Genomic DNA, 26721 nt, shown 5'->3' on the forward strand with positions numbered 1-26721 from the left:
TTGTAATAATAATGTACTAATATTTGTGCAATATTACGTAAGCAATCTTGATAAAGATAAGTTCTCGATGAAGTCGTTAAAAAATTTAATACAGTAGCACATAAATTGCACAGTTTTGGAATGGATTAGCTCAGTCATCGTCAATCAGTTTGCAGTAAGTGTGTGTCCTGGCAGAAAATATCATTTCTTTTTATGTCAGCTGTGGGGAATATTCTCGTAGGTATGTATAATATGTGTGTGTAAGGAATGTGAAATAAGTTACGAAAAAAAAAAACGCATAAAAAACTTATTATTTAAGAGTATCGATTTTTCCAATGTTGAGATGCGTCTCCTGAAATAAATCGCATTTTTGTCTTAGTTAATTTTTTTAGTTCTCTTTGAAATACAAAAAAAAAAAAAAAAAACAACAATATGACTTTTTTTAAATTAGTAAATTTTAAAACTATTTTATAAAGTTTTATATTATTTATTGATTCGGCATTAACTTTGTGGAATGACATGATTATTTTATTAAAATTAAACACTTGAATGATCCACTTAATCGAGTTTTATTTTTATTTACGGCAAGTTTCGAAAACGACAATTGTTTTCATCTTCTGGTACAAATTAAAACCAATTAATAAAAATAAATTTGTTTTAGTTTGTACCAGAAGATGAAAACAATTGTCGTTTTCGAAACTAGTCGTAAACAAAAATAAAACTCGATTAAGTGGATTATTCAAGTGTTTAATTTTAATAAAATAATTAAGTTTTATGTTTTTAAACTATTTAATTCTCTTAGTACTGTTTTTTTTTAGTTTTATGAGATATTGAATCAAATGATCTCTGTTATTATTATTATTACTATTTTTGATTGTGTAATTTAAAAAAAAAAATCTATTAAATGAGATTTTAATCAGTTTTCTTAGATTTTTAATTAAAAAAACCCGTCACGATTTCTTAATTATTTGATTTGTTTTGAATTCTGTTCACAGTGATTTTTTTCTTCAGTTTTCTTAGATTGTGAATAATAATAAAACCCTTATCCGCACCCCAATGGTGCATAGGGCACTTTGTCGTATAAACGCAGTGTTATCTTGATCATTTACACATGAAGGAAAGGTGATCAGCCCTCCGCTTCAGGTACCAGTCCATGGTAATATTTAATAAATATTACAGTGAAAAAATCACTTTTTATTTATTTTACCCCCCTTGGGAATCGAACCCAGGACCTCCAGAACGGTAGCCGAGCGTGCTGACCATTACACTACGGAAGCGGACCTATAGTGAATAATAAAAAAATAGGGTATTATTTAAGTAAAGTTTTAAACCCTTTAAATAGCTTTCTCTTCTTCAGTTTTATTTAAACAAATAAAAAATAATTCATCGCAATCTCTTTTATCTTTTTATTATTTTGTTACTATTAAATTGGGTTTTGTTTTTGTAAGGTTTTGAATTCTGTAGCGATTTTTTTCTTCAATTTTCTTAGATCAAAAAAATAAATAAAAGAAAATTTCATCATTATTTTTTTTTACGTTTCGATATCTGTCAATTATCTGATTACTTCGTTTATGACCGACAAAATTGACACGTGTTTTGAAAAATAAAATAAAAAACGTATTTCATACAATTTATGTATCATGGCAAAAACAAAACGTGAAAAAAATGTATAATATAGGCTTTATAAACTCATAGCTAGTTTGTTTTGAATTATTAAACTTTTTAAAGACAGTAATATTATTAACAACAGTAGTTACAAAAATAATTGAATGAAAAGTGAAATAAATTGGCCATTTATCATTGATCGACTATTTATAGAACATAATAATGTACATTTGATTATGTTTTTAGACGTTTTCATCGAAAAAATAACCTTGTAGCTATATTTGGAAGCTGTTACAAGTAACACGCCCCAGCCGTGACGTAACAACTTCTGGTTTTTTGAGAAATTCCGACCCCAATTTTGTGTCAATATAAAAATTTCAAATTTAATGTTTTTTCGAGCAATGTTTGATATGTTCGAAATAGTAATGATATATCGCTCACTCCTTTCAAGAACGTCATAAATAAAAAAACTTGATTTTTCAGGAGAACGTTTTTAAAGTTTAAAAATATAACACAATGTATTAAAAATAAATATCAAGTCACTTCTTGAACTTTTTACTGTGCAACAGATCTTTTAAGGTAAAACCTGAAGGTTTTTTCCTCATTTGAAAAATAATTAGTATATTTTAAAAAATAATTAAACAATACGTTTTCTTCAAAATGCAAAAACAACACTTTCTGCCCTGTAGCGGGTAAATATTTAGTTGAAAATATGGCGCTTTTGCTGGGATATATTACATTTTCTGGACATTCCGAAAACATGCACAACTCAAAATTGACAATTTTTGATTTATGACGTTCTTGAAAGGAGTGAGCGATATAGGCAATATGAATGCCGAGGTCGCGGCCAGATAAATATATATTGGCATATTTTTTCCTTCTTATTTTTACTTAATTTGTATCCTGTTTAGACTAAATCAAGGTCTAAATTCTAAATAATATTGAGTTTAAAGCTTATATTAGGCTCTATATCGGTAAATTGTAAAATAAAAAAGTTTTTTCTCATTGAAATGGATTTCGATTTGAGACAAGATTGAAAAAAAATCGATCATTGGGTATCGTAATGTGGTACGGTGGAACCTCTTATAATGAGTGATTCGCATAGCGAGCAAAACGGATTGTGAAAAAATCCCTCCCTTTTATAGCGACATTTCGCATAAAGAGTGCAGGAAGTAGCAGGGCAACAATCTTCTGGCACAATAAGATAAATGCTGAAAGCATAGGAAACTGTTACATACTGGATACATCATATGTAAATTAAGAAATGTCCCAGATAGGGAGGTGGCTATGTATTGACAATGATGTGTCACATTTTCACTCAATTTTGAAGCGTGGACGAAAACAAATGGAGGCTGCTTTCTAGCAAAAATAATTAATTATTTGTTATATATAAACCCGTTATTTCGATTTATTTAAATTGCTTGTTAGTAACAATTTACAAGAATGTAAGTTTATTTGAATAAACTAATATAAAATAAGGTTTTGGGTATTTTTTACATTGATTTGAATCTTATTAGATCATCTAACAATAATGTAATTTTATTTGAATGAACGAGGGAAAAAAAACGGAATTTTTATATTGCTTTCTGAATCCTATTAGAACATCTTACAAGAAAGTAATTTTATTTTAATAAACGAACTATACAATTTTTTTTGACACCTCATCAAAGATGAAGAAGAATATTGAAGTCTTGGCATTTACGGGGCTGACGACCGTCATAGGCTGGTTTAAGTAATCACTTTACACACACATGTGTGGTTGTCAATAATGGGTAGAATTGGTGAATGTTACACACATTCACCTATTCTACCCATTATTGACAACCATACTACTCAAATTCTTGGAAGTTTTATTTATATGAACCAATTTTGAAACATTATTCTTGAATCACTAGAGACATCTATTGGTGAGATGAAAAGAAGCTTTTTATTGAGCAGAAACTCTTTTATTACTATGTGAGTTCCGAATCCTGTATTATAATCACACACATGAGAAACGCCAAAAAATATCATTTTCATTTTTATTATTTAAGCTTATTTGACCAGATAATTTATTTACAACATTTTCAGTGTGTCCAAATACTTGTTTACAAAATGTAGATTATCTCCAATTACAGGAGTTATTTTCATATTATTTTTTCCATCAGCCCCGTAAATGCCCAGACTTCCATATTCTTCTTCATCTTTAATGAGATGTCAAAAAATAATATAAAAATAACTCCTGTAATTAGAGATAATCCAGGTTTTATGAACAAGTATTTGGACACACTCAAAATGTTGTGGAAAAATATAAATACGTTTTTTTGGATATTTTTACATTGATTTCATTCTTATAAGAACCTCAAGATCCAAAACACAGACACATCAAACAAAACATATCTCTTTTGGTCAAAAGTACTTTGATTACTATTTAATAAAGTTGTACAACTTGCTTCTATTGTCTAAAAATTCATTAAATGAAAAAATTGAGATAAAAAAAAAGTATTCATAAATGGATAATGGAGGTGGGTAGATCTGAAATAGATCGCATCATTCGGAGATATCTTGATTTGATTTCATCTCATAAAAAAAAAAATTTTACTAAAATATAAGTATATTATTTTAATAATTCAATTATATTTTTTTTTACAATTAAGTACTGTAAAATGACTTAATTATAATTATGTACTGTAAAATGTGCCCATGTAATAAATTGTAATTATTTTTACGATAAAAAAAAAAGGGGGTGTTAAAGAAAGGACTTTGGGTGATCAAACTTTTAACGTGATCACTGCTGCCAACATATATTGTAATCCCTGCCAATATCTGCAGTTTTTGATGCTTACGAGATAATTTTGAGGTAATTTTCCACTACCTTCGTAATGATATAATCCGGTTTTTTATTGAATGACTATTATTAGATATCGCTAACTCCACTTGAGCATTTTATTAGATACAAAGAGCAATTGACCTCTGAAGTACCGTCGGAATGTACTCAGATCTTATCATTTGAACAGGTAACTTAACTTTATCAATAAAACGTTGTTTTTTAAGAGGGATCATTTGATGAATTGCGTAAATGAGGTTATTATAATGTATTAATGAAAAATGATAATAATACTGATATGATAATCTTCATTGCATTTAAAGTAAACACTTCTCCAAGTGTAATAAAAAAACACATGTTTTTGGTGATAAAAATATTGATGTTAATGTAGGTTAGTAATATGCAGTCAATGAATGAGTACAGAAAACAATTACTAAAAAAATCCCTTCCTGCAATCGTAGACAATTTGGTAGGTACATGGCTTACTTTGAAGCTTAACATTACTTTCCCCTATATATTTAAGTATTTTTGCAGTGTTATCTTAATGCATACAATTCGTGACATTTTGAACAATGCTTCTTTCAACTTTTTGAAACATTATTTGAATAAATTACCCATTTTACAGGTACAATAAAATAAAACATTACAAAAAAATATAAATTCTTATTACATATTTATACTATCCGAATGTTGTAACTTTGATAGAGTGATTTAGAGCTGAGATTTCTAATATTACACCTCAAACTGCTCAGGGTAAAAAAAACTCTATCTTCATCCAATGATACATAGGGCACCACATCGAATTGACGTAGCGATAACTTGATCATCAATTTTATGAAGGAAATCTGTTCATTCCCGCACTTCAGATTCTTGAATCATTAATTGGAAAATATTAGAAATAGACTGCTCAGATTTTCCCGCATTTTGTCCAACGAAAGATCCATCGTTCGATTGATCCGGTCTTATGAACAGATCACTCAAGTGATAAGATCTACTGATGCAGATCTTCCAAATGAACAGATCATTCCCACCTCAACTGTCTAATTTGATTACAGAATAAAATAACAACTATGTAATTTTTTCCAAATTAATTTTATTTGACCAGGAACCGGGTTTCGTCGTAACCGACATCATCAAACTGGTGTGAGGCTAGACAAAATTCTTTGTTATATACACAACAACAGGTCTTATGAACGGATCGCTCAAGTGATAAGATCCACTGATGCAGATCTTCCAAATGAACAGATCATTCCCACCTCTACTGTCTAATTTGATTACAGAATAAAATAACAACCATGTAATTTTTCCACCGGGAACCGGGTTTCGTCGTAACCGACATCATCAAACTGGTGTGAGGCTAGACAAAATTCTTTGTTATATACACAACACGGCTGGTGAAATTAAATTCATGTGGAAAAAATTACATAGTTCCACTAAGAAATGTCAGTACAAAATTAAAATCTAATTTGGTAACATTAATCTTTTTTTGAACATTTTCAGGCATTGAAAATGTTGAGAAGTGGACTAGAATCTACATATAAGTCAAGTATTCGGACGCTCAGTTCTCCTACGCACTCTGTTCAGGTGCCTTCATCCGTCTCATCCAAGGAGGTCATCGAAAGGGAATTGAAGTATGGTGCTCATAATTATGACCCCGTTCCAGTCGCCCTATGCAAAGGGAAAGGTAATATGGCAGGATACAGGGGGTGGGATCTGATATATTTTTTTCCGTCTATGTATAAGGTCGAAAAAGAAACGTCTGAGACATTACTATTTATTTATTGTAACTGCAGACAGTTGGTAGAATTCCATATTGAATTGTTGGGTAATATATCCAAAATAAAACAAGGTTTTTGTTGGATTGAATTCTAAATTTTATTATGTATATCTTAATACGTGACGCGTTTCGTCTTCTTGGGACATTATCAAACACTCAATGTTCAAACACTCAGTGTTTGATAATGTCCTAAGAAGACGAAACGCGTCACGTATTAAGATATACATAATTAAATGTAGAATTCAATCCAACAAAAACCTTGTTTTATTTTGGATATATAACCAACAATTACTATTTATCATTGGAATCGTAATTGTCCTCCTCCCTTAGTTTTCCCCTCTACTTCCTTCTTTTAATGATATACTATCTACCCTCTGATTGAAGTACTATCTACCCTCTGATTGCAAACAGCTACATATGGTATCAATCGTTTTGATCAATATCACTAGTCTGTTTTTGGCTGGTTGGAAGATATTGCTTTTTAGCGATAAGCGCGCCAATTTAGTTATTTCTTTTCTGTAGCTGAAGTTTAAATAAATAAAATTTAAAAGGCATTTGAGCAAAGGTGAAGATATTGTTCTTCTAGCCATTTCTTGTCGGGTTGTGGTCCCGTCGTTAGTGTCTACCACAATTTGATACCTATTTCTAATAATGAACCGCTTAGGCTCACAAAAATAGTATGAAATTGAATTTTATTTGCAAATAATAAAAACACGAATATATATATATATATATATATATATATATATATATATATATATATATATATATATATATATATATATATATATATATATATATATATATATATATATATATATATATATATATATATATATATATATGTATATATATATATATATATATTTAAAATGTATATATATATATATATATATATATATATATATACATTTTAAAAAGTTTTTCTTCAAAGCAAATATGTGGTTTTGAAAAGAAAATAGTTATTGAAAGGGTTTAAAAAAAAAAGTTATTTCAAACATATTCTAAAAAAATAAATAAAATCCAATGTGTATTCGGACCAGACGTCCGGCTCTATGCATTGCCGGAAGCTAACTGAATTATAATCATAAGCATACAAAGCATATAATTATAAGCATACAAATAAGAAAAATATCTTGACACCAAAATGTTTTTTTTTTGCTTCGCAAGCGCTGTGAAATTGATGATAAATGTATGCTTTCTCTTTTCTTTCTTTTCCATTTAACTAGACTTAGAATCAGGTACATCCTTCTTCTTCTCCGTCTTATTCCTCATTGCTGAGGGTTGTGACCCTTTCAGAAGCAATGACTCTTCTCCAGTTATCCCTTGACTGTGCTGCATGTAGCACTCCAATCACCGAGGCGCCTGCTGCTGCCTTAATTTGATCGGTCCATCGTGTGGGGATCTTCCTCTCCCTCTCTTACCCTTCAGGCTACCAATCACAGCTAGTCGTTCCAGGCTATCCTCATTGCCACGCCGCAACATGTACAAAGAACTGGAGAATTAGTCGGGTACAGACATTGGCCATCCAGAGTCAAGCCATTCAAGCGTACATAGTTCCTGATGAATAGACTCATTGGTGCGTCTAGCTGTCCATGGAATTCACCTACAACATCACATTTCGAGGGCATCGATTTTTCTCCTTTCTGCTGCTTTTATGGTCCATGTTTCAGCAGCATAGAGAAAAATGGAATGGACCAAGCTCCTGACAAGCTTCATCTTGGTGTTGTTACTCACACCTCGGTCTTTCCAGATAGACAAAATCTGGAAAAACCAATTACATCCAGTAAATAACGTTAAAATAAAATCAAACTCAATGTACCACATTATGCAGAACTGTGTATCAACTATTTTATGTGTTTGATTCATCAGGGGTGTACGTGTGGGATATGGAGGAGAAAAGATATTATGATTTCCTCAGCGGGTACTCTGCTACCAATCAAGGACATGGACATCCTCGCCTTATCAACGCCATGAAGGAACAGCTGGACGTGCTTTACCACACTTCAAGAGCCTTCCACACCAACATCTTGGGGCAATTTGCGGAGAAGATATGTAAGCTCCTCAAATATGATAAAATGCTGCCCATGAACTCAGGTAATTAAAATACATTAGTAAAATATATACCATAAATATCTTCTATCATCTTCAAACTCTTCTCTGTACCCGATGTTGCATAGGGCGCTGCATCACATAAATGCAGTGTTATCTTGATAATTTACACATAAAGGAAAGGTGATTAGCCCTCCGTTTCAGGTGCCAGTCCAGGGTATTATTGAATAAATAATAGAGTGAAAATCACTTATATTTATTTGACCTACCCGTAATTGGGAATCGAACCCTCGACCTCCAGTACGGTAGTCGAGCGTGCTGACCATTAAACTACTATGAGTATATAATACATAATAAAATTATGTATTTATTGACTCGTATATTTATAATCTGCTAAAATTATCACAAGTCACTAATTATTTAAAAACTGAAAAAGCTAGTAATTACATATATGTAATATAAGTTGAAGACGCTGATGAAAGAATCACCAAACTTGAAATGAAAAACACACACAAGTTGTGCAAAAGAAGGCTAAAAATAAACAGAATATAGTCAAAATGCGATCCCTCAGACAAATGTCTGCAAAACGATGTATGATAGATTTTTAATTTATTATTAGATTAAAACCAATATTTTTAGCTTTTCCACTTTTTTATTTGACCAGCGACCGGGTTTCGTCGTTACCGACATCATCAGACCAGTCTGATGATGTCGGTAACGACGAAACCCGGTCGCTGGTCAAATAAAAAAGTGGAAAAGCTAAAAATATTGGTTTTAATCTAATAATAAATTAAAAATGCAATTCCATCACGAAGTGTCAGTGGATAATATAAAAGTATGATAGATGTTCGAATGGTCAAATAAAACAAAAGTGGAAAAAAAGTTGTTTTATTATATAAGAATAAAATCATCTATTTTAATCGTTTAAGCGGGGTATTCATTCAAGGATATTTTGGATGGATCTTGCTGATTGGTTGTACATATTATGTAGAATGGATATTGAAAAATTTACTTATCATTCAAAATAATTTACACATTTTCTTCAGGAACTGAAGCGTGTGATACAGCATGTAAATTGGCAAGAAAATGGGGTTATGATGTAAAAAGAATACCGGCAAATCAAGCCAAAATATTATTTGCCGAGGGAAATTACTGGGGGAGGTCAATGGCTGCCATTTCTACATCGAATGATATGGACTGTGTTGAAGGTTACGGTCCGTTCATGCCAGGATTAGAGACGATTCCTTATAACGACATCCCTGCACTCGAGGTAAACTAAAGTGAAAATAATTGGGATAGGTCCAATAATCTATCCCAATAATTTTCAACTTATACACATGGTATTAATGACTTCAGAAATACTAGAAATAGACTTATAAACAAAAAAGATTTCTTGTATTGAAGTCCAGATGTCCTAAAGTCTTTAATTTATTTGATTCTTATGAATTTTTTGGTTCGACCAGAAATGCTTGTTAACAGCTTTTAAAATTACAATGAATTTTTAACTATCTGTCTACCAAATGAAGCTAATGTTGGGTTTATTGAAACTCTTAATATAACATATATGGAGATAACTATATATAAGTAATGGACGGGTTACAAGTAAAGAAAAGTATGCAGGTACCATACTTTACATAAGAGTCTATTGGACCCAAAATGGTAGTTTTAAATAGTTTTTGTTTACGATAGACTGAGAGTTAAAAGAAATTGTTCATTCAAATCGAAAGTTGGTTGCATATTGTGTTTTAAAACTACTGATATATTAGACATTTTAACATAAAAACTAAAACAGGAAAGAAATGTAATATAAACTGAAAAAAAATAAGGATACCGTCACAAAAGGGTTACCAAAAAAGTAACAGTTACCCATTAGGCACATTTCATAGAAGAATAATGATTGATGGACCGGTCAAGTTAAGACAGCAGCAGGCACCTCGGGGTTGGAGCGCTACGTGCAGCGCAGTCAAGGGATAACTGGAGAAGAGCCATTGCTTCCACAAGGGTCACAACCCTCAGTAATAACTATTAAGACGGAGAATAAGAATAATGATTGATAATAAATTATTTGGTTGTAATTTTTTTAAAATTTGTTTTAGGAAGCTCTTAAGGATTCTAACGTGTGTGCATTCATGGTGGAACCCATCCAAGGAGAAGCCGGGGTCATAGTTCCAGACCCTGGATACCTACAAAAAGTCAGAGAGCTTTGCACCAAAAATAACATTCTTTGGATCGATGATGAGGTATTACGATCAGTCTACGATAAAATAAATAAAAAGATATAAGCATACAGTGGAACCTCTCACAACGGGTAATTCGCATGACGAACAAAAAAATGTGAAAAAGTTGCTCCCTTAACAAGCGACATTTTGCATAATGAGTTACAGAGAAAGTGACGCAGTGTTATCTCGATCGTTACTTATATGAAGGCAAGGTGATTACTCCTGCACTACAGGGACCAGGTCTAGGAATAATATTATAGTGTTAAATCACTAATATTTATTTTCACCCTTCCCCTGGGAATCGAACCCGGGACCTCCAGCACGGTGGCTAAACATGCTAACCATTACACCACGGAGGCGGACTAAAAGGGATGGATGGTGAATAAAAACATTATGTTTTTGTGTACTACAAATACACATGTGGTATTTTGTATAGACTACATTTTTTATTGTACGATTCCTGTCACTACAATGTTGCCAGATTTACTATGATATAGGCGCTAAAAAGCGTAAGATTAAGGAGGGTTAGGATCTGCTTATATGTTTTCGTATAGATTTTTCTTAAAAGGTGGGGACTGACCGGAGCATTTCATAGTAACGTCGCTCACGGCGAGCATCTGACTATGGATGGAGCGCTCGGAACGCTGTACTGACTATACGAATGCTCGCATTGTAACGTGTTACGTTATGATGAAATGACTCCGGTCAGTACCCACCTTAAGAGTTTAAACTTTTAATGGGTTTTGTAAATTTGAGCAATAGAAGGAGCGTTGGTTAAAATTTGTAATTGTTTACGACAAAATTGTGTTTATTTTACAGATTCAGGCAGGCCTCGGACGCACCGGTAAAATGTTGTGTGCTCAACATGAAAATGTACGCCCGGATATAGTAATTCTTGCGAAGGCTATATCGGGTGGACTTTATCCCGTCTCATGTGTTTTAGCGGATGATCCTATCATGTTGGTGATGAAACCAGGTAAAAAATCTTATTTTGACTTCCTTATAATCATAAATATTCCTTTTTCTCGCTCTCTTAATTTATTTAACTAAACATATTACATCTATAAGTCACATACTCGTATATAATGTTTTGAAGAAGAAGACCTTAACAATATACTCTTTGTTTGCCCAACACTTTCAAGACTTTGCACCCGCTCATTCCTCTCATATAAATAATATTCCCAATGAGTAATTTTCATTACGCATTTTGTGACATAGGATTAAGGTTAACAAGACTGAAAAACATATAAGAAAGCAACAAACATCAGGGCAAAATGGAAAATATAAAGCATTAAAAGGTACAGTAAATAGGCATATAATAAAAAATTGGTAAGATGCATGTTTCAAGGAAAAAAAAGAGGAAATATAATTAATCACTAACACTGATCTTTCCATAAAGTATTTTTTCAGTTCATTCATTTTGGAACCCTGACTGGGTTCTATTTTATATATGTCAGGCAGCTTGTTAATTTGGGTATATTGTACTCCAAACATAGTTGAGTTTATCGTCCCCACATGTATTTGATTACGTCCTTGTGTATTATAAGATGAATTTCTCTGTTATAAATTGGTTTGGTGTTGCTGTTATATCGTATCACCCTTTGGGCGCTTGTCCACTACCCGGAATTTTACCAGCCGGCAGTCCGGTTTTGGAAAATGAAAGCGACCACGACAGTTTAGCATGATCGAATTTACGCGCAACGTGTTCACGCATTGATCAAGAGCTCCGATCCGAAGAAAGATGGACAAAAGCACTAGCCAATCATCGTTTTAAAATGCTAACTGAGGTGCCGGACGGTAAAATTCCGTGTAATTCTGTGTAGTGGACAAACGCCCTTTGGCTGAGTAAACTTAATTTGTATTATATCATCAGGAACGCATGGGTCTACTTTTGGCGGGAACCCACTTGGATGCAGAGTCGCCATGGAAGCGCTCGATGTGATCATAGACGAGAAGCTGGTGGAGAATTCAGCATACCTGGGAACCATCATGAGAAAGAGACTCGACTTGTTACCAAAGAAGATTGTAAAGGAAGTCCGTGGGAAAGGACTACTTCACGCTATTGAAATCAACACTGGTAAAGTCAATTCTCTTCTTCTCCGTATTATTCCTCATTACTGAGGGTTGTGACTCTGATGGAAGCAATGACTCTCCAATTCTAAATATTGGAAAAATCGGGAGTTTTCATTGCTAGTGGTTTCATTCTTACACTAATATTGTTTTGCAATGACTCAAATTCTTAATTTCGAAAAATTCGGGAGTTTTCATTGCTCTTCTTTTTTTTTCACCCTTATCCGCACCCAATGGTGCATAGGGCACTGCATTGTAGAGACACAGTGTTATCTTGATTGTTAATTGCATGAAAGCAAGGTGATCATCCCTGCGCTTCTTGCACCAGACAAGGGTGATATTAAATAAATATGAGTGTGAAAATTACTTATATTTATTTTGATAATACTTCCCTTGGGAATCGAACCTTGCGCCTTCAGCACGGTAGCCAAATGCGCTGACCACTACACTACGGAGGTGGACATCTTGAACATCTTTCATTGCTAGTGGTTTCTCTCACACAAATATTATTTTGTATGGTTTTCAGATTACATCAGCGCTTGGGACGTCTGCTTGGAGTTGATGCAGGCTGGTCTGTTGACCAAAATGACTCACAACAAAAATTTGAGGTTATCTCCGGCTTTGATAATCACCGAGGAACAATTGAATGACGCTCTGGACATCTTGGAGAATACTTTGAACAAATTATAAACATGTTGTGTATATATTTTTAAAATATCGTTATTCCAATATGATTGCTCAATTAAGATATAAAACAAATATTGCGACTTTTTAAATTGTTCAAACTTTAAAATGAATAAATAACCAGTGTCTATTATAATTTTGTGTTTTTTATTACATTTTCCCTTGTGCTAATCATATATAAGGTGGTTATTTTTATACACACTGGGTAAATTATTATTTTATTAAACCATATCCGCTCCCTAGGAGCATATGGAGTCCACTAACTGTCTCCAGGCTTTTCTGTCGGCGGCCAGCTCCCTTGCATCCTCCCAAGTCAGATCCGCGTCCCGAAGTTCTGACGAGAACTGCCGACGAATTGTCAGCAGTGGTCGTCATGGGCGGCGCAAATCTGATGCCTTGTAAAAGAAGCAAGCTTGATTAAGGCTCTCGGGAGGCATGCGGAGTACATGGCCAAGCCAACTGAATCGTAGGCGATACTAGGGTATAGGGTATATTATTACCGAAATCAAAAATTTGGATGGCTATTAGAAATGATTATAAGTTTTTATATCATGGTTTTGTTGAAATTACTACCATTAAAAAAAATCCTTTTAAAAAACACAATTAAGGATAATTTTTTAAATACTTTCTTCTTTCTTCTTCTAACCCTTATCCGCACCCAATGATGCATAGGGCACACTGCATCGTATTGACGCAGTGTTAACTTGATCGGTACATACATGAAGGCTCACTCCTGCATTTCAGAGTAATATAAAATTATTTTTGGAATGTAAAATTACTAATATTTATCTTCACCCACCCCCTGAGAATCAAATCCGAAACCTCCGGCACGATAGCTAAACAAGCTAACCTTTACACCACGCAGGCGTTTTTTAAAAAAAACTTTTAAATATTTTTTAACAAAAAATAATTTAAGAATAATCTAAAGAAATTTTGTAACAATTGTAACAAATGTTTATAATGTTTCAGTAAATAATACAAATATTCATTTTCATTTACTTACTACTTAGGTAGGTACTGAAAATGTGAATTATTTAAAAATGAAATTGTATAAAGCCTACCTGTTAAAATGCTATCATTGCTCCAAAAAAAATAATTTAGAAATATTTATAAAAATAAAATATCAAGAAAAATATAAAATGGGCAAGATAGATAGATATCCTGAATATTGAAAAAATATTTTTTTAGCTGGATGGATATTGGTCACACTGAACAACCTTCAGAAAAAACCACTCAGCTGTTTATTAGTAAAACGTCATAATAGAAATAAAAGATTCGAGTTTCACAAAGCTTGAGTTTAAACACTGTAAATATTGATATCTAATTTAAGTGGTTATTTTCCATTGATTCAGCACTGAGTGCTCCTTCTAGGTATGCTGAAGTTTTTTTATTGATTTGTATCCAACCTAAAATAATAAGCCTTGACACGACTGGTATGGATGTCATTGTTATTAAATTATTTAGTAATGATCGTGTTCAATGCTTAACATACTAAAAACGTTCGTGTAACTTTGAAAATATGCTAAAATATTGTAAAATATTAAATAAATATACTGAAAGTTTAATCAAAATATATTTATGTTATGAAGATTTTTGTATGTTTAAAATGACTTCAAAATGTGTAGAATTATTTTAGATTCATATTTCAATATCCACATTTAATGGTGCATACGATATTCGATTGGAGTGATGCATTTGTCTTGATCGTAATTACATATAGGTGATCAATTTTGTAGTTTTGGTACAATTTACAATATTATACCATTTTAGTGTGAGAAATGTCAAATACATTACATTATTTTTACATAACATCAATTGGATGCAGTGCCCTATGCACCATTGAGTGCGAATAAGGGTAAGAAGAAGATATGAAATTATTTGAATTTTTAAGTAAAACAATTGACAACTACATTTTTTTATATTTTATATTGGGTGCGTCAAAAGCGTTAAAATCACGGATCACGCAAAAAACGGATCATAAAAATATAACTATTACTGTTTTACTAATAAAAATGGTACATAAAACTATTACGCACATATTTTATTGAGTGTCTAGATCAGAAATGTGATAAATTGACAGTTAATAAAACTAAAAAATATAGCTCAGCAAAACATTATGCCTGAGATGTAAAGTTTTCTAATTTAAACTGATTTTAGTTGATATTTTAATTAAAAACTTAATTCTATCCTTAGAGGGACATCTTTGGTCAAGTCGTTAATAAATTTGCATAAAAATAGTTATTTATAATTTGCATACAAATAATGCAATACCAAAAGTTTTCTTTACTGATTTGTAGATACCATACAAAAGTATCTTTATAATTATTAAAAATTTTTTGGACAGCCCTGATATCCTGAGTCAAATAAAGCTTAGCGTGCGTCTAACGGTGGAGACTGACTGGAGCATTTCGTCGTAACGTAACGTCGTAACATCGCTCGCGGCGAGCATGTTACGTTACGACGTTACAGCATTGCTGACTGCCGCGATCAGTGCTCGTCTAGAACACAACACAGGCTTGTGGCCTTGCGCTCAGTGTTGCCATATGCCAAACCAAAAAATCTGAATTACAGTCTAGAAATCTGTATTAAATTTGTATAAAATCAATAACCCAAAATCTGTATGAATCTTTGCATTCATAGTTAAAATGTCGGACGACGAAGACGTGATTCCTGGATCTGTGATTTTAATAAATAACAGCTTACTCCAGATGAAGAAAAAAAATATTCCCCGCAGTTTGGGGAATTTCCCACAGATTGGCAGCCCTGGTACTGACCTAAAATTGCATCCGACTTCGGATGGAGCATTCGGAATGAGCGGTGAGCAGCTTGGCTCGCTGTACTGACTGCCTGAATGCTCGCATCGTAACATGTTATGTTACGATGAAATGGTCTGGTCAGTCGCCACTTTAAGAGGTGCAAGGCAAAAATCCTCATTTGCCATATCCGTACACAATGCGAATTATGCCATGTTCTCTCCGATTCTGCGCCTTAAACATGTTAGCCAATGCCTCTGAAAATATAGATTTATTTAATATATCATCATCCACCTTGAAGTCTGTGCTTTCTCAGCATTTCTTCTCCATGTTATAATGGATAAAACATCAAGGTGGAGACTGACCGGAGCATTTCGTCGTAACGTAACACGTTACGATGCGAGCATTCAGGCTGTCAGTAAAGCGAGCCGAGCACTCCATCCATAGTTTCGGATGCTCGCTGATGCTCGCCGCGAGCGATGTTACAACGTTATGTTACGACGAAATGCTCCGTCAGTCTCCACCTTTATGTTTCACTCTCTCTCGCTGCTCGCTGATAGTGATGATTTTTATTAGTGTATTCTTTATTGTTATAACAGACAGGGCAGACATTAATAGGAAGGTAGAGGAAAGACAATTGAGATGGTATGGGCATATAGGACGTAGAGAACCCGAACATCTAGTTAATCAGGAATAGAAATGGATCTTCCTCGAAAGCTGTCTAGAGGAAGACCAAGGAATTCATGGGTGATGCAGAAAGATAACATGATTGGAATGCATGGCCTAGGTGACGTTATCCAGGAGAGCTGCAAATAAAATTAACACAATTTCAATGTCATTTTTATATCATTTTATTTTTATTTTATTTTTAATTTTAAAAAGAGAAATATTTGTATTTTTATTATTTACACAAATATTTCAATTTCATACTATTTCCGTAAGCCTAAGCGGATCATTATTAGAAATAAGTATCAGATTGTGGTAGAGTGGGTTCGAACCGAGAAACTCTGACAAGAGTCTGTGACACTAACCACGGGACCACAACACGATATTTTCCATGTTATCCGACCTCTTCGCTTATCAGACCTTGCCGCGGCCGGTTTAGGTCGGATAAGACTCTACTGTATTGTTAAATGCATTAGCCTTAAATAACATAAAATAAGCGTACAATAAAATATAAAGCGTGGCTTAAATCCCGGCTGATATATGGTATGCTGGTGGGTTAAAAAAAAGAGAGTTAAACTGTTTATGTTGCCATTTCAGGTGATTGAATCTCTATCCGCCAAGATGACTTGTTCATTCAAGGATCACGAGATCAACAAGATCACCTCCTTCTTCCACTTCGCCACCTTCCTGCTGACGTGCACGGCCATGGCGCAATCCGGATGGTTCCGGATCCGGGGGCTTCAGTGCGCCCCGCACCTGGGCCTGACCCCCTTCTTCAGGTTCGGGGATTTCAGCGTCCAGGCCGTGACCCCCTCCCTGGTCCACCACCAGACCAGGAGCGGAGACATCGACTTGGAGATGCCGGCGCCTGTCACTGTCTCCTATCTCTACACGTCTAGTGATAGTGAGTACAGTTGATTCAATATTATAATAGCCTACCTGATCTATATAGTAACAACACCAAGATAAAGCTTATCAGGAGCTTGGTCCACTCCGTTATTTCTCTATGCTGATGAAACATGGACCAAAAATGCAGCAGAAAGGAGAAAGAATGACACTTTCGAAATGTGGTGTTGGAGGCGCATGTTTTGAATTTCATGGACAGCTAGACACACCAAGTCCATTTGCCAGGAACTACGCTTGGATGGCTTGACTCTGGCCAATGTCTGTACCCGACAGATTCTCCAGTTCTTTGGATACATTGTGCGTGGGAACGAGTATAGCCTGAAACGACTGGTTTTGATCGGTAGCCTGGAGGGGGAGAGAGGGATAGGAAGATCCCCACACGATGGACCGATCAAATTAGGGCAGCAGCAGGCACCTCTGTGTTTGGAGCGCTACGTGCAGCGCAGTCAAGGGATAACTGGAGAAGAGTAATTGCTTCCACAAGAGTCACAACCCTCAGTAATGAGGAAGAAGGCGGAGAAGAAGATTAACTACTTCTTCTTCTTCTTCTTTTAGGACTAGGTCCTGTCATTCTCCGGTCCGCTCCTGGGAGGTGGAAGACCAGCTATCCCTCCATCGTTTAGGTGATCTTCCTGGGGGTCTGATCCTGCTTATGCTGCTGTCCGCTGCTATCCTCACCACTAAGAAGATTAACATTATCATAAAAATGTTACAATCCTATGTTACGCTCCCTTAAATACAATCCTCCATTTTGTAATATTTCCAGCGCTGGCGTGCGTCTCTCCGCGGCTGCTGAACCTCATGAGGATAATCCTCCTGCTGTGCTTCATGGTGATCCTGTTCTCGGTGCTGGGCATCTCCCTGAGCGTGTCCAACACGCGCAACGAGAGCCTGCGGGCCATTCAGAGGAACGGCGTGCTGAGCGTGTTCTGCGTGCTGTGGGTGGTGGCCGTCGTGGGCGTCTGCTACTACGTCACGCTGGTCATCGAGGAGGAGACCAGCGGAGGAGGGGCGGCCAAGAACGTGGACGTCTCCTACGAGTACGGGTTCTACACCATCACGGCGGCCGGTAACAATGGGTTTTTTTAAAATTTAATTTAATTTTTATTTATTTTATTGATTTTGTCTGCCTCCGTAGCGTAATGGTCAGCACGATCGGCTACCGTTCCGGAGGCCCCGGGTTCGATTCCCAGGGGGGTCAAATAAATAAAAGTGATTTTTTCACTCTAATATTTATTCAATATTATCCTAGACTGGTACCTGAAGCGGAGGGCTGATCACCTTTCCTTTGTGTGTTAACGATCAAGATAGCACTGTGTTTATATAATGCAGTGCCCTATGCACCATTGGGGTGTGGAAAAGGGTTCGAATGAATTTATTGATTTGGCGTTTAATTTGTAGAACTCCATTTTAATTCATGTATTAATTTGAAATCAAACACAAATCGCTCACTCCTTTCAAGAACGTCATAAATCAAAATACTTGATTTTTCAGGAGAACGTTTTTAAAGTTTAAAAATATAATACAATGTTTTAAAAATAAATATCATGGCACTTATTGAACTTTTTACTGTGCAACAGATCTTTTTAGGTAAAACCTGAAGGTTTTTTCTCCATTTGAAAAATATTTATTGTATTTAAAAAAAAATTTAAACACTACATTTTCTTCAAAATGCAAAAACAACACTCTCTGCCCTGTAGCGGGTAAATATTAAGTTTAAATATGCTGCTTTTGCTGGGATATAGTACATTTTCTGGGCATTCCGAAAATATGCACAACTGAAAATTGACGAATTTTGATTTATGACGTTCTTGAAAGGAGTGAGCGAAATGTTAATAAAATACAACTTAGCAGACTCAAAAAATCTGTGTTTGATTTCAAATTAATACATAAAGGTAAAAATGGGTTTCATCATTAGGGAGAAATAATTATTTAACATACTCAACCTATATAACGATTGTATTAGACTCGTTTTGTGTTTATAGCAGCCAATATAATCGATATTTTCATTCATCATTTCTTTTTATTGCATCGTATAAACGCAGTGTTATCTCGATCAATTCTTCTTCATCTGCTCCTTTGAACCCTCATTGCATCATATGTATAAACGCAGAGTTATTTTGATCATTCGTTTTCAAACCCTCGTTGCATCGTATAAACGCAGTGTTATGTCGATCAATTCTTCTTCATCTGCTTCTTTGAACCCTCATTGCATCATAAAAACGCAGAGTTATTTTGATCATTCGTTTTCAAACCCTCGTTGCATCGTATAAACGCAGTGTTATTTTGATCAATTCTTCTTCATCTGCTTCTTCAAACCCTCATCCGCACCCGATGGTGCATAGGGCACTGCATCATATAAACACAGTGTTATCTTATCTGTACGACCCTAATTAGTATACTTATTTGGGCCGGGGTTGATGAAAAAAACACACATTCTATTTGCTTACTTTTGGTATCGTGAGAGACGTCAAAAAACATTGTAAGACATTGTAATTGAACCCGGGACCTCCTGCACAGTAGCTAAACACGCTAACCATTACAGCAAGAAGACGGACATGATTTTATTGTTAATTGCAAGTTTGCATCGTACTAGATCGGCTGTCCAAACTCAAAAAACAGTAAGGGCCATTTTTTTTGTAGTACATTTTTTTGGATTTTTGGACTAAGTAGGTTCTACTTAGTCCAAAAATGCAAAAGTTTGGACAGCCAAGATGTCTCTTAAGTTACTATACTGTTTGTTTCAAGCGTGTGAAAATATTTTCAGGTGTGATTGCCATACTGGGCGCGGCCACAAATCTGCTGAGTGTGACGATTACGGACCAGAGCCTGCAGCGACGCCACCTTATGGAGGACTGGGACGGTCTGGAGAGCTTCAGCATCTCCCCGCCACGGGCACGCGCACCGGGGCGCCCCCGCGCGCCCAGCAGGTTGCCCCCGCCCTTGGACCTCGGCAGCGACCTGGACACCATGCCGCCGCCACCGCCGTACACACCCTAGAACTGCAAAGACGAGAGAAGCCTTGATGAATACTTACCAAATTTCTTGAAAATATTATTATTTTATAATTAACCTGTTAACCGGGCGGGACGCATAAATACGTCAAACATAAACAATATCGGGTTCGGGTAGGACATATGAATACATCCTTAAAATATATTTTGCGCCCTGGAACGAATTACGAATTTTTTGGTAATATACCCAAAATTGATCAAGGTTATTGGATTGAATTCTACTTTTATTACATATACATGATAATATGCGACGCGTTTCGTCTTATTAAGACATTATCAAAACAGAGTGATCTTTCTCTCCCTCTCTTCCCCTCCAGGCTACCGATCACATCCAGTCGTTCCAGGCTATCCTCATGCCATGCGCAACGTGTCCAACCTAGCACATTTACTACTACTCTCATATCTTTTACTACTACTATCCTATCGCGCAACTTACCAAATTTACTACTACTATTACAAACGGCATCATGGTTAGTTACTTAGTAAGATCCTCCACATCTTCATATTCATAGGGGTTTGTAATCAGAGTTGCAATCAGGTCTGATACCAAGGTCTCTTCTTCTTCTGTGCGTGTCATGTCAGGTCCCCCTGGGAGTAATTGTCATCGTCTTGGGCAGCTCTAAACAACGCCTCGACGGTCCTGATCCCCATCCAATCTCGTATATTCCGGAGCCAGGAGATCTGTCTTCTGCCCACACCTCGTCGACCCTCTATTTTGCCTTTATGATTAGGGACATTCTAAATTTGACAGTTTTCAATGTATAATTTATTTTTCTCGTGAATAAAATAACAGGTCAAATTGGTAAGCCAGTACTGGCGTCAGTAGCTGACTCAGTAGTGTAAATCCGCCTTTATTTCAGGTAATCCATTTTTAATTAAATTTTTAATTATAAATACACATATTTCTTAAAATCTGTTGTGACACGTGTTTTGATGCATTTCGCATGATTTTCAAAGAAAATTTAGACTTTTCGTTTCGATTCTTTTTTAGTTTCGCATACGGCATTTGAAAATGATGTGGAATGCACCAAAACACCTGTTACAATAGATTTTAAGAAATAATGGTATTTGCCAAGTAAAACATTTATATTTTTAAATATCACTTTAACTGGAATTGATGAGAATTTCATTAAACGGTATAAAGCTTCATTTGCCTTCGTAAAAATTATGAGAAGACGAATGACCAAAGACAAAACATGATGATGTTTGTGTGTGCAATGGTTCCAAAAACCAAAATCATAAATGAACTTTTGTAAATACAGATGATTTTAAAATTTGTTTATAGATTTCGCGTTTAATTTTTGGAACTCCATTTTAATTTATATATTAAATGTAAATTGAATTGAATAAAGATATATAAATTAAATAAATTTAATTTCTATATCAAACACTGATTTTTCGAGTCTACGTAACTGTATTTTATTGTTAAAAAACACATAAAAATTAATTTTGTGACAATTGTTTCGTCTTGTGAAGATGAATGAATCTCGTCAAATGAATGTGAAGATCATTAATTTAGATCATTAGTTTATAGTTTACGTGAATTATTACTGCACATGCTAAAACTATTACTTAAGTACCTGGAATTGTATAGCTACATAAGGACCATCAGTCCATTTAATCTTCACATTCCTTTGAAGATGCTCATAACAAGGCGAAACAATTGTCACAAAATTTATTTTTATGTGTTTTTTAACAATAAAATACAATTACGTACATCAAAAAAATCAGTGTTTGATTTTAACATTTGATATGTATATAAATTATGAAATTCCATTTTAATGCAGAGTATGTTAAATCTGTTTTCTCACTGTTTACGTGATATTATTATATGTAAAATTGTGTATCCGATAAAATTATGAAGATCTGGGCTATTATTGATATTAAAAAATTAATTAAACTTAGAATAATGGATGTGGTGATAACATATATTTTCACTCGGAACATTCCAGAATAATCATCATATAGTATGTAAATGAATGTGAAAAGCAATAATAGATTTTAATGCAAAATGTATAGTAATTTGAATGTATTTTATTTTGCCATTTGAAATTATGTTATAAAACACGCTACATACTTAATTTAGGAAATGTCTTTATATATATTTCTTTTATTTCTATATATCTTTTTTATTCATGTACCTTGAAACATTATGATTGCACCAATAAAGATAATGCTTCAACCTAAAGGTGGTGTTATGAAAATGTATCGTCAAAAGTCCATGCTTTGAGATTTAGTTTTATGTGATGTGTCGCAGTATTCACTACGTTAGATTAGTATGTAACATCAAAGGAAAGTGTGTGACATTGTTGGAGAGGGTGTAACATACTTGGAAAGTGTGAAACATCATAGGAATGTCATTGGAGAGTGCAAAACATGATTAAAAAGGGTAATCTTTAGAGGATTTGCAAAGTCATTGATATTCTCAGTATAAAATAATTATTTTCAAATAATTATTATATACTCGGAATTTGTACAATTTGGCAAATGGGGTTTGGCAGACTGAGGACTGTAAAACTCGCCTTCCGCATAAGATGTGTCAATATCATATAAATATCTTTCTAATGTATACCTACCAACCTGATTACCTAACAGTAATCAATTTATCATAATGAAATGGTGTAGTCGTGTTTTAGTATAAAAAATGCAATTTTGATGTTAGATTTAGTCCCAATACAGTATATTTTTCTAAAATATTCATGTACTTTTGTATAGTGTTAGTATTATATAAAGACTTTATGACACATTGCACATTTTTATCATTGAATTTTAATCAAATCAAATGTGAAGCGTCGAAATTTATGATGTGTATGTATTAGTTTCAAAAAGTCAAGTAGTGTGGTTGTCAATCATGGCTAGAATGGTGAATGTTACACGTATGTGAAGAGATAAGCGCTGTAAATACCTAGACTTCCATATTCTTCTCCATCTATGTTGAGATTTTGAAATGTAAAATCAAACCATTCGGATTCTCAATTATTTGTTAGTTGATTTCGTGCGTAAAATGGAGTAAGCTGTTGAAAATATAACTTGCGATTTAAATTCAAAGCAGACTACATTAATTTATGTTATAATTATTTGTTAATTTTTTTTTAATCTCATAATTATAGGAACAAAGAACAAATCTATTTTATTTTATGTTTGTAAGTGTTGAAATCATTAATGTAGACTTTTTGTAAAAAAACATGTGATAAAATTGTTGTACCAATTTGGTGTTTTTCTTTTCCCACTTTGAAAATGTAGCAGGTGATACATTTATTATTGCGATTACACTGTTTTTACTATCCTTTGTATGAAGATAAATTAAGAAATTAGTAACAGAACCAGAATAGCGGGTATCATACAACGCGTAGCAAGACCTGAGTGGCAATGGGCAGGACACGTTACAAGACAAGACCCCACAAGATGGACTAATTTTGAGATGTAGACTTTGGGAGAATAAAAGAGGCGTCGCAAGACCTAAAAAAAGATGTTCCGACGACAGCCGCTGTGGGGGTACAAACTGGCTGCAAACAGGACTATAGCAAGTGGAGGACAGAAGGCTAAAGAAGAAGAATACATTTATTAATTTTAAAAAGAGATATTCTTGTTTTTTTTTTATTTGCACAAATATTTCAATTTCATACTATTTCTGTGAACCTAAGCGAATCATTATAGGTATCAAATTGTGGTAGAGTGGGTTTGAACCGAGAAACTCTGAATTAAGAGTCCGCGACACAAGCCACGGACCACAACCCGACACATAAAGGTATATGTATAACTCAAATAAAAGTTTCACATGAAATTATTTATAAATTTATTCCATTAAAATATCTATAAAGCATACATAAGAGTAAAATAAATTTTATAAAAAATTGCATTACTTATATTTTTGCCTTGGTAAATAAAACATATCGTAATTACATCACATACTGGTAAGTTGGTTAATTACATCACATAATTATTAAAAATTTAATTCTAATCACAGGAATTGACTTGAAAATAGTTTTATTATGAATATGTTTTGGAATTTTTCTAATTGAAAAGTAATATATCATATATTACGCATAAAAAGTAAAAGAAACTTTCGTTATTAAACTATTATATTGTTTTAAAAAAAAAGTCTAGGACACTAACATAAATAAGTATTGTTATTGAGAATCTTATGAAAAAAAGAAAAGATTTTGCCCTACTTTTATAATAAAAAAAGGTTTGACTCTTAGTCTTCGTTTTATAACATATTCAATAAAAAATAATATTTAATATAGCTCTGATGTGCAAAGGCAAATAGCCGCAAGTTAAAAACAGTAGTTTTGAGATAAACGAGTTCATAGTTAACTTAAAATTATGTTTTTTTTTTTGCCAAAACATGTATCAAATTAATACAATTTTGAGGCTATTTGGATAATGAATATCTCGGTAAAGGAAAGAGATAGAACAAAATCTGTGAATGTATATGATAGATGCCAGTTATAAGAATGCTTTGAGCCGTGTTAAGCCAAACAACAGCAACTTGAGTTACGGCTAGTTGCCATTACACATTAGAGCTGGACTAACAATACTCAAGGCTGACTCACTGACGTGTTAAAAACAATAAATTTATACATTATACATCCCACAGAACTAGACTACTTGAACTTTGATGTGTAACTTGAGCCCAGTACAAAAAAAGATTTAAATCTGTATTTGGTCTACAATAATGAAGGTATCGACATGATTCATTGTTTACCTGACAGGTGACACTTATTGTCACGATACTTCGATCAATACCACGATCTAATATTTTTTTGTACTGGGCTCAAGTAACACATCAAAGTTCAAGTAGCCCCGTTCTAGGGTACTATGATCAAATTTCCGAACAAGACAGAATATTGTTCAAACTAAGTGACTATTGGTTAAGTTTCCGTTTCTTGAGATTAGGCCCAAATAAGCAGCCGGCCCAAATAAGCAGCCGCCCCAATTATGCGGAAACGACTGTACATTAAATATAAATATAAATATTGTGCAGAATTCGAGTGCTAAAGGGTGTATAACAGCATTTATAAAATAACAAACGTAATGTGTAAGAAAAAATAAATATATCAGGGAGACCTATGTCTCCTATGTAAGGTATTTCAGACAAAACAATATTTATTTTGTATATTAAAAGCATTAACTTGTGGTATGGTAATATAACACTTCTTACCATTCATCGTGTAATTTGTGTAAAACCGGTAGTCACAAAGTAGTGTTTTTTAAAGTGGTATTACAGAAAGTGAACAATGAATAATAAGGAGAGTTTTAAAACAATATTTGGTAGATTTCTGCACCTTTTGTATAGGGGGTGGGGGAGTTTAATTTAGTGTTATTCATTGTCAGACTACGCATTTCGTAAAGACACTTTCTTCCTTATCAACATTTTACTATTTATTATGCAATACACATGCAAATTTCTTTATTTTTAAAATGAGCATTAAACATGTCACCGACTGGTGACCCACCCACCTCAAGTTAAAGTTATGTTTTAAAAACAAAGAAAATAGATATTATGTATTAATGTAAAGGAGTAAAATCAATTCGAATCAATTAATAAAATAATTATGTAAGTCAAGACATTGTCAGCAGAATGGCAAATTGGTATTTTTACATCAATAAATATTTAAAAATTAATTTACAATAATGTATATAATAGAAATACCTCACTGGGTTTTCCCGTGCTGAGGGGACATTTTATAATACAGTGAAACCTCTGATAGTGAGCATAATTCATTCCAGAATCTTACTCATTAAGTAAAACCTTTTTTGTTTTGACTGGCGCAGAAGTTCCGGCTCACAAGCGAATGTTGTGAAAAGGGGATTTGCTTTTCTCTGTAACTCATGCGAAATATCGCTTGTTAAGGGGGGAGTAACCATTTCAGATTTTTTTGTTCACTATGCGAATTACTCGTTATTAGAGGTTCCACTGTACATATCTTCCTTCTTGCATGAATATTTAAAAAAAATTGGTTTCAATTGTACTAAAAAACATGGATTAAAAATAGTTGACCCCAGAAAAAGCCACGGAGTGATTATTCTAAAATTATGATAGAAATAGAAAACGTTAATCAACAAAATATAATTTACAACATTTTGAGTGTGTCCAAATACTTGTTCACAAAATCTGGATTATCTCCAATTATAGGAGTTATTTTCATATTATTTTATGACATCTCATCAAAGATGAAGAAGAATA

At 33.9% G+C, this 26721-nt stretch overlaps 2 protein-coding genes across 2 annotated transcripts; both read left to right on the top strand.

Moving 5' to 3' along the window:
* Nucleotides 1-132: 132 nt before the first annotated feature.
* On the top strand, nucleotides 133-13323 carry LOC148306459 (ornithine aminotransferase, mitochondrial-like). The gene is made up of 8 exons (XM_088264986.1): nucleotides 133-220; nucleotides 5891-6074; nucleotides 8040-8264; nucleotides 9266-9489; nucleotides 10316-10459; nucleotides 11258-11414; nucleotides 12312-12515; nucleotides 13035-13323. The coding sequence occupies exons 2-8, from the start codon at nucleotides 5900-5902 to the stop codon at nucleotides 13196-13198; spliced, it is 1293 nt and encodes a 430-aa protein (XP_088121112.1). The 5' UTR covers nucleotides 133-220; nucleotides 5891-5899; the 3' UTR covers nucleotides 13199-13323.
* Nucleotides 13324-14423: 1100 nt separating this feature from the next.
* LOC148306460 (transmembrane protein 127-like) lies at nucleotides 14424-20693 on the top strand. Its single transcript, XM_088264987.1, has 4 exons — nucleotides 14424-14563; nucleotides 17209-17515; nucleotides 18284-18586; nucleotides 20285-20693. Exons 2-4 carry the CDS (start codon nucleotides 17233-17235, stop codon nucleotides 20515-20517), a joined length of 819 nt encoding a protein of 272 aa, XP_088121113.1. The 5' UTR covers nucleotides 14424-14563; nucleotides 17209-17232; the 3' UTR covers nucleotides 20518-20693.
* The last annotated feature ends 6028 nt before the right edge of the window (nucleotides 20694-26721 follow it).

This window comes from Brachycentrus maculatus, unplaced genomic scaffold (assembly GCF_059751285.1).
Source record: "Brachycentrus maculatus isolate JH-2025_06_01 unplaced genomic scaffold, ASM5975128v1 h1tg000241l, whole genome shotgun sequence".
NCBI lineage: Eukaryota > Metazoa > Arthropoda > Insecta > Trichoptera > Brachycentridae > Brachycentrus > Brachycentrus maculatus.

Excerpts from the sequence above, each read along its gene's own strand:
- LOC148306459 (XM_088264986.1), top strand. The coding sequence starts at position 5,900 with ATGTTGAGAAGTGGACTAGAATCTACATATAAGTCAAGTATTCGGACG. Across the intron at positions 9,490-10,315 it reads ACGACATCCCTGCACTCGAG|GAAGCTCTTAAGGATTCTAA; the intron begins GTAAACTAAAGT and ends AATTTGTTTTAG. Across the intron at positions 11,415-12,311 it reads CATGTTGGTGATGAAACCAG|GAACGCATGGGTCTACTTTT; the intron begins GTAAAAAATCTT and ends TTATATCATCAG.
- LOC148306460 (XM_088264987.1), top strand. The coding sequence starts at position 17,233 with ATGACTTGTTCATTCAAGGATCACGAGATCAACAAGATCACCTCCTTC. Across the intron at positions 17,516-18,283 it reads TCTCTACACGTCTAGTGATA|CGCTGGCGTGCGTCTCTCCG; the intron begins GTGAGTACAGTT and ends TAATATTTCCAG. Across the intron at positions 18,587-20,284 it reads CTACACCATCACGGCGGCCG|GTGTGATTGCCATACTGGGC; the intron begins GTAACAATGGGT and ends AAATATTTTCAG.